General features: G+C 44.1%; 1 protein-coding gene across 1 annotated transcript; it reads right to left on the bottom strand.

Annotated features, from left to right (window-relative positions):
• Positions 1-1,508: 1,508 nt before the first annotated feature.
• On the bottom strand, positions 1,509-7,194 carry LOC146172684 (zonadhesin-like). The gene is made up of 3 exons (XM_084583963.1): positions 7,032-7,194; positions 4,785-5,100; positions 1,509-3,637 (listed from the first exon to the last, which is right to left on the bottom strand). Exons 1-3 carry the CDS (start codon positions 7,093-7,095, stop codon positions 2,962-2,964), a joined length of 1,056 nt encoding a protein of 351 aa, XP_084440089.1. The 5' UTR covers positions 7,096-7,194; the 3' UTR covers positions 1,509-2,961.
• Between the last annotated feature and the right edge of the window lie 1,202 nt (positions 7,195-8,396).

The following is an 8,396-nucleotide window of genomic DNA, read 5'->3' as shown; positions in this document are numbered from 1 at the left end:
ACGGCACGTTCGACGGCACTTCTCTCTTGATGAGTGCTTTCGCGAACCCGGGAAGGCAGAGGCACTCTTCATCGCTGCACTGCACCTCGCATCTCTGCGACCTAGATCCGTAGCATCTCGGAGCGCAGGTGCTCCTGCACAGCTTGAATTTGGAGTTGCGTGGACACTAGGGAGGGCACTTACACGAAGAAACGCATTTGCCGTTTGCAATTTGTATAGTTTCCTCTCTTATTCTTGCTTTATCGTCTGCAGTGAACAACCTCCTTGACCCTTCCTTCTGTTTCTTCCCACCATACCTATCTAAAATATTTTCAGGCAAAGGAATCGGTCTCATTCGGGAAAGTTCATCTACCAACTCCTGTCTTATATCGTCGATCTTCATTAGCTACGTCTTTGAGCACTTCATGGTAAAATACACCACCTGTAATGACAGCGACAAACCATTTCAGTTGTAAACGAACGTCAGATGTATTTTTTTGTCTTCAGATCTCTGAAAGTCTACCAGGCAAAACCTCTACAAACTTGCGGTGATGGAGGAGGAGGAGAAAAAATTTAATTACGATGATTGATATGATTTGGGAAGGGAGTAGAGTTTTGTGGTGGAGCTCAGTGGCAGACCCTATTCCGGGACGCCATTGGCCGCCGCCGCCGCTACCAGAGCTCTCTAGACCAGGACACGCTGGGCCTCCAGGTCCGAGCTGGACAGAGCAGCCTCCCAGCCCTCCCTAGTGCACGAAGGAATTCGGTGTCACCTTTTACGGTCGCGAGTTTTGATTAAGCTGAAAGAAGGAATTACTTCAGCATCAGATTTCTGAGGAAAACATAAAGCAGCCGAGCAACAAGAAGCCGAATTATCAAACTTTACTGAGGACGGAAGTTCACTGGAGTAGATTTCAATCCTCTCCATAATGCTCGCGCACACGCACGCACGCACGCACGCACGCACGCACGCACGCACGCACGCACGCACGCACGCACGCACACACACACACACACACACACACACACACACACACACACACACACACACACACACACACACACACACACACACACACACACACACACACACACACACACACACACACACACACACACACACACACACACACACACACACACACACACACACACACACACACACACACACACACACACACACACACACACACACACACACACACACACACACACACACACACACACACACACACACACACACACACACACACACACACACACACACACACACACACGCGCGCGCGCGCGCGCGCACGCAAATGTATATATATATATATATATATATAGGGAGGGGGCTGAAGGTCGAATGGGTCCGGTAGGGCATAAACTTAAAGTAGGTGACTCGCGCTGAAAAATAAAAACACTTTATTCCGACGTTTCGGCCGGGGTCCGGCCTTTGTCAAGGAATGTAGAATATATATATATAGATATATATATATATATATATAGAGAGAGAGAGAGAGAGGAGTAAGGCTGCTGTTCTCACTAAACCGCATTGCTCTTTATTGACGATGCTCTGAAACTAAAGCACTCGGTGTATGCGGGCCACTTGGCCATTGCTGTCCATCCCTTGCTGTTCAATAGAGGCCTCTTCTAGTTCACTGTGCTGGCTCGCCCCCTCAAGTGTCGACCTGTTTCACTAGAGACTTTCACGTTGTCAACTACTAAACAATAGCCGCAATTTGTTCAAAGAGTTCAGAAACTGTCCTGTGATTCAATTGGTCAATGTCGGCCAGCCGAAAAACCAGAGTGTGTCGCGGGAAGACCATACTGCGAATTCGTGGCAGATGCAGGTCTGCACGCTCTGTTTACATACGCCTGAAGATGCCTGTTCCCTAAGGCTCCATAAAAACGCTTTTTGAGCAGGCGACTGTAGCTACAAAGGTTCACTTATTCCTCAGGAGGCATCAAGGTGCGTACTAATAATAGTTATTTCTGTTAGTGAACCCGTGTTTGCAAATGTGAGGGAAAATGAATTCAGCTAAATATTGATTCTCAAATGTAAGGGCTTCACAATATTGCTTTTAGCTCCAATACCTACGAAACAAATACCTATGCTACCAATATCAGCAAAAAAAAAAAAAATATTTGACATTTATCGCAGGGAACTGTGGCGTTGTTCTTACTACTCCAGATTTAAAGTAGCGCTTCGGAAACTGGTGATTAGTTAAGACTGTCTTGTGCGGTCGTTGTAAACTTGTCAAACAAACAGCCTTTGCCAACGTGGTGCCAACTGTAGAGTCTGCCTCCGAATCGAGTAGATGGCACTTACAGCGAGAACAGAGTGAGAATCCAGGAGAGTACCTGCTAACATATGAATGTCCTCAGGGGGAAAAGATAAGGCTTTTACCGGCATCGAGCTGTTTTAAGTTTCAAGGTTATCATGTCTGCAGAACTGTGAGAATTAAACTCAGATCGTTAGTCCGAAAGCTTTTCACTTCTCCGGTGGCTTCCGTTTGCTGTACGATGTCAGTGCATGGTAAAGAACCCCAGGTTGTCAAAAGTTCTGAGATTCTGCACTACGGTGTCTCTCACTGCCTGAGTAGCTTTGGGACGTTAAGTCTTAAAAAAAAAAAAACAATATTATTTATTGGAATTAATAAGCTTCCTCTTGTAGTAGGGTGTGAATTGGTATTACGGAAGCGAAAAATAAATTGAAGTTCCACTTTAAAGTACGAGAACGTGAAATACAGTTCAAGAACAAAGTGAAAATAAACTATAGATGGCTGTACACGTGAATTTATTCGAAAATGTTTAGGCCGTCGATCATAGACTACTTTCCACTTTGGCCAGCAATTTAGAAAGATTATTTCCATGCACCCTAATCTATCCCCAGCTATTGAACAATTCCTGAATACTAGCACCCGCATTTTTCTTATTATCCCACATAGTTCTTGAAAGAAATCTCCCTGCTCCTCATTACAGTCAGAGGTTCATACCCTATTTAAAATTCGAAGTCATTGGAAGTCTCCTAGGTTGAGGTGCAAGCTCTATTCTCGTCGGACATTCCTGTGGGCGTACACACAACAGAGGCATAGTGTTCTTCATCCTATATCCTTTCTTGCAGACGCAACCTTGACCAGCACAGACTGCTGGGCAGAGGCGTTCTCTTTGATCCCAGCAAGTTTGCGGACACGGCGATATGCATGTCGTGAATACTTGGTTGGGACCTGGGCACTTTGGCTTGGGTTTAGGTGTTGGCTTAGTAGGGCACATCGATCGGGGCACACAGGTTAGTGGCTTCGCTTTCAGCATTACGAAGCCTGGCCGGCAGACGCAGCCTTGACCATCGCAGCCAGCAGTGCAAGCCCGGTTTCTATTGCCGCCACAAGTGGCTGGGCAGCGCGGTCTGCAAAACGTGTACACCTGGTTCGACCCTGGACATCTGAATTGCGGGCATTGGTCGAGACGGACGCAGGTCAGTGGATTCTGCTTGAGCACGAAGTAACCGGGCTGGCAGACGCAACCGTTGCCTGCGCAGATCCTAGGACACCGTGGGGAAGGATTCTTACAACTGGCGGGACAAGAAGACTTGCATGCCGTGAAAAACTGATGCTTTCCTGGACAACGGCCATAGCACAGCCGGTGGGTGATGCATGGTCCGTTGTGGAAAGCTCTGAAATAGTTGGAATAGAAGATTTCTTGTCAATATCGCATAAGCACAAAACACGTGTAAAAAAGCCGAGCGAAACGCTATCATGTATTGTCGATTTCCGCGTTAACAAGTGTAGCCGCTACGCGGCAAATACAAAACAAAAATACGTACAGAAAGTGAGGGCACAGAAACAAAAATAGGTAAACGTAGTGCAAGATTTTTCTTTAAAACACCAGGTTACCTTTTTTCATTGTTTATAAATTTTTATTTTAACTCGCCGAAAGATATGTTGGTAAGTCCACACAATTGGACTGTACAGCAAGGCGGACATTATATACTCTTCAGCGATTAATGGTTATATCATTTTGTGTAGTTAATTAATTACCGTGTTTTTAAAAATAAGTGGAATAATACGAAACTGAAGGCCATCGACAAGGAAGGTAAGCCCAGTTTTTGAATTTTCTAAATCTTGAACGTTGTGCGAAATATGAAAAGTTAGAAGAGCGTATTTTAAAGCTCGTTGAATTGGTCTTCCTGCCTTCCATATTGAAAAATGGCGTCCCTCACATCTTATCTGCATGAAGTATGCGCACCGTTTATTTCTCTTTTTTTTAAATATTTTCTTATTGTGACTTCTACCCGGAAGTTTTTCATTTTTATTTTTTTTTTCGAAGCGTATAGAGCGAATTCGGTATTTTTAAGAAGCGTCGCCGTTGCTGATCACCGATGATTGAGAAAAACGATGTCTGAAAAAACCGTAAGCGATCACCTATCAAAATTCTCACACAACCCTTTTTGTGTCGCGTTCAGGGTAGTGTCAAGCGATTTTCGCTTCAAACGTATAGCATATGTCTTCAAGTCCTATTGGAGGCTAGTTTGCAAAGGGGTTCAAATCGACGACATATATACATACCTCAGATAAGATTAGTGGTCTACTGAGAACAGAAACAGAAACTACGCCTTCCTTTTCCCAAAAACCGTCTAAGAACATATAAAAGTATTCCAGGATTCAAAAGGCGGCGTGAAAGGCTCTATCGCGTTTAATCTTAAGGCGAGGCTTTATCGTCTCCTTAATTTTTTATCGCCTCCCGATAATCAACAAAACAAAACGCCTCAGTGCGTGTGTTCGCATTATTACAATGGCTATGCAGCATCAATGGAATCTCACCGTACGAAGCCCGGCGGACAAGCGCAGCCTATTTTGCACTGCCTGGTGCAGGCAGAGGGCCGAGGCCTGCCGCAGATCTCTGGACAGGTCGATGAACAAGGGCTGAAGTCCATGTTGCTGTTGCGAGGACACTGGCTGCACTGTTTCCGGCTGATGCAACTCCCCCACGCGTTGCGCACGTAACCTGGTTTGCACACACACCAGCGCAGTTCGAACATCAGCGCTGGGTGCGTCAGCCGGGGCTTGCAAAATTGATCCTGGCGTGGTCTCCCACTCTGGCTGACAACTTCATTAGGGCCACACTTGCGACGTTTCTCTGAAAATACGAGGAAGATAGTTCTTATTATGCGCGCCCTAATGAATGAAAGAACGAACCGTAACCCAAGCGTAACAGTAATAAGGACAGGATTGAATAAAAGGGTGGTTGTCCGATAACCTACGCGTGCTTGCTTAGCACATCGGGGAAAGTTAACGGAACAAGAGTAAAAGAGCCGAAGATTTAGATTTTGGGTAATGCCGTTTTTTTAAAACAATGTCTTGTTATCGTTTACTTAAAAACAATGTCTCTCTCTCGTTTACTTGTTCTTCTCATCAGGTTTTGCAAGGAAGGACCGGTAATAAGATTACCAAAGGCTGTCAGACCTAGAGCTTACTAGTTTGGTTAGCACATATGCTTCGTTCCTGTTGTATTTCGCAGCTTACAGTAACATAAAGAAATAAGGAAATCTTTTTTTTAATGTAACTTATAGTATTCTAGTATAGGCAAATCTTCGACAGCGCTTAACGTTTTTCTTTATTTTGAAGACACCCGCCGAAGGGCTACTATAAAGTGCACTTGAAGATAATAAAGTTTATGCCTTTTAAAGATTCCCTTCTAATACCTGGTTGATTACTCCAGGATCAATATTTATGACTGCGTAACGAGCTGAATGTGTTTGACTGAGCAGCGGTCATGAAAAATGTCGCCATGATATGCGTTATAGGTTTCATCACACACATATGAGACCCAAGAATAACAGTGCCAATGAAGGTTAGATAACTATAGCATAAAATCTTAAGTCTTGCATGTGACCTGGGTAGTGAACTCAGTGAACATCTGAACGATAATATGCGAATTTAAATTACTAAAATTACCAATAAAAGAAGTGATAAGTTTATATGTGGCTAATATACATCTGCTGCTCAAGCTTATATATGGTACCATGGAGTAAGTATATATACGTAAATATTAGAGGCTTTTAGCTGAGCGGGGACGTACTTAGACATATAGCTGTTCACCGGACCCCACCTCCGCAGGAGAACTGGCCGCGACTTCCCCTACCCCTGTCAGTGCACGTAGGTTAGAGGGGTCAGATAAACCGACATGCGTCTACGCTAGTACGTATCCGCTCTGCTAAACCTATCTATTTATTCATTTCAAACAAGCAATAACGCTGCAAAACCCCCCAAAACAAATTAGGGTATATTATGTAATTTTGCTTTGCTAAAAATGAGCCTGCACAGTCTTTATAAATTGTGTATTACCTGGTGCTGCTTTAGCAGCTTTAATGCTCAAGGGAGAGATAGAAACAAGGAATCCGCAGAGCGTAATGTTTATGAGGCGCCCTAGCGTAGGACTCGACGATCTGTGTGGGTCCCATGCCACGTGGTGCATCAAAAAATGTCTTAAATAAGTCACGCCTATTTTCACGCCTCCACTTTTACTCCAACGAATTAAACATGGCCGGGTTTCGGTTAGGGTAGGTAGAGTTGGGGCTGATGCCAAGGTCTTATGTTGGGCAGTAGACTAAGCGGTGCGGTCTTCGTTTTTGTCTAGTTGTATTTTTGACATGTCCTCGTCCGTTTTTCATGACACCAAAAATTATTTAGAATATTTTGTCTCTTTGTTCCTTTAGGTTATTTTTTTTTATCGGTGTCTTTCTTACTGGGGTAAATAACCATTCTAGTCACTTACAGTCGAATCAGTCATTTTGCGTTGTACAAGCCAACTGCAATACTAATTTCTGTTACCCTTTGCATCATGATTTTCTAACACTTCCACAATTACTGAACATTTTTGTACGCGGATAATAAGCAAGACGGACTCCAGTCTTGTGCTCTATAGTGCGAATTATTCAAGAAAAAGTCAGAATCATTTTTGACCTTCAGATAGCGTAAAATTTGATGCTATAAATAAGCTTTCTATAAGACAAATAATTTTTAGTCCAACTTTCCTAAACAAAAGAACACTCTTTGTAGAGTACTTACCCACAGACTGCCCATTCACCGTAACTACTCCGGCAAAAAGAAGAAGAACTCCAATGTTTAGCATTCTGAGATACTGTTAGCAGCACCCTCTTGGCGTGTAAAGTTTCCGGATAAGGGTTCTAGATGTGTTTTAAAGTGCGTGATGCGGGACATACAGTGTCCACTTAACGGCGGCCGCGTTCTGCGGTCCTGAAAACTCCGAGAATTGTTTTTGTCTAGGGCTGGTCACACGCAATTGGTGCAGACAATGATACCGAATGATGAAAGAAACGACACATGTCTACGGATCATTTTCCCTACCGCATTCATGTGCTGTAAATCAGATGGCTCCATAGTTCCACGGACATGAAGTAATCTTACGATGACAATAGTGGTCCGGAATATTTCGCCCTGATAGGCTTGTCTTCGGGTGTTTCCTTTGCAGAAATGTGTGGGTGGATAATGGTCTTCAATCTATTTCGGTCCTAGAACGTCCTTCGCAGCGGAAAACCTTTCAAGCGCCGACATTCTTTGTGATTCGACAATGCCGCGCGCACGTTCGTCTTGGCAAGACCTTCAAGAGAACAGACAGTTCGTCATGAAATTGTTGCACAAGCTGTCGACCTAAAAGAGCTGAAACACATCTGCCAGCCTTAAGTGGCACGCCGTCGCTAGGCAGTCGGACACCAGTAAAGTGTCGTTCAAAAACTCTGTGGTTAATCCTGGAAGTGATTCAAATGAATCATTTTGAGGCAATGGTTGGGGAAGATTTACTTATCACAGCATTATACTAACAGCAAAACGTGCAATAATGTTCACAAAAATGAGAATTCTAGTAAGACGCTATCACGCTAACTCTCTAAATGCCTTTCATCCAAATTACGCAATATACAGCCATATACAGCCGACTGTGAGGTTGTTGTTGTTGTGGCTGTAGGAAGAAGGAAAAGAAAATGCACGGGCCAGCTACTGGCTCTGTAGCTGAGCCACCTCCGCTGCCTTTTTTTTTATTGATTTATAGGAAGGTAAAGGCGCGGTAACTCTCTAACTTGTTTTCTGTGGACACCTCAACCGCACCGTAAGGGAAGGGAGGAAGGTTGGAATGAAAGTGGAAAGAGAGAAAGAGGAGCCGTAGTGGATGGCTACGGAGTGGTCGAAATTACCCTGTAGCCCTCTACTACGGCTCCTCTTTCTCTTTTTCCACTTTACGAGAGAGAAAAGAAAAGGGAGAAAGAGGAGCTGGCTCCTCTTTCTTTCTTTCTACTTTATCTCCCGCCTTCCTCTTTTCCCTTACGGCGCGGTACAGGTGTCCACAAAAACAAGCGTGACAGATACTGCGCCTTTGCCTTCCTGCGAATCAATTATTATTATTATTATTACAGCCGA

Source organism: Amblyomma maculatum, chromosome 11, assembly GCF_055883805.1.
Source record: "Amblyomma maculatum isolate TAMU_Amacu chromosome 11, ASM5588380v1, whole genome shotgun sequence".
Taxonomy (NCBI): domain Eukaryota; kingdom Metazoa; phylum Arthropoda; class Arachnida; order Ixodida; family Ixodidae; genus Amblyomma; species Amblyomma maculatum.
This window is presented reverse-complemented; position numbering and strand designations above follow the sequence as displayed.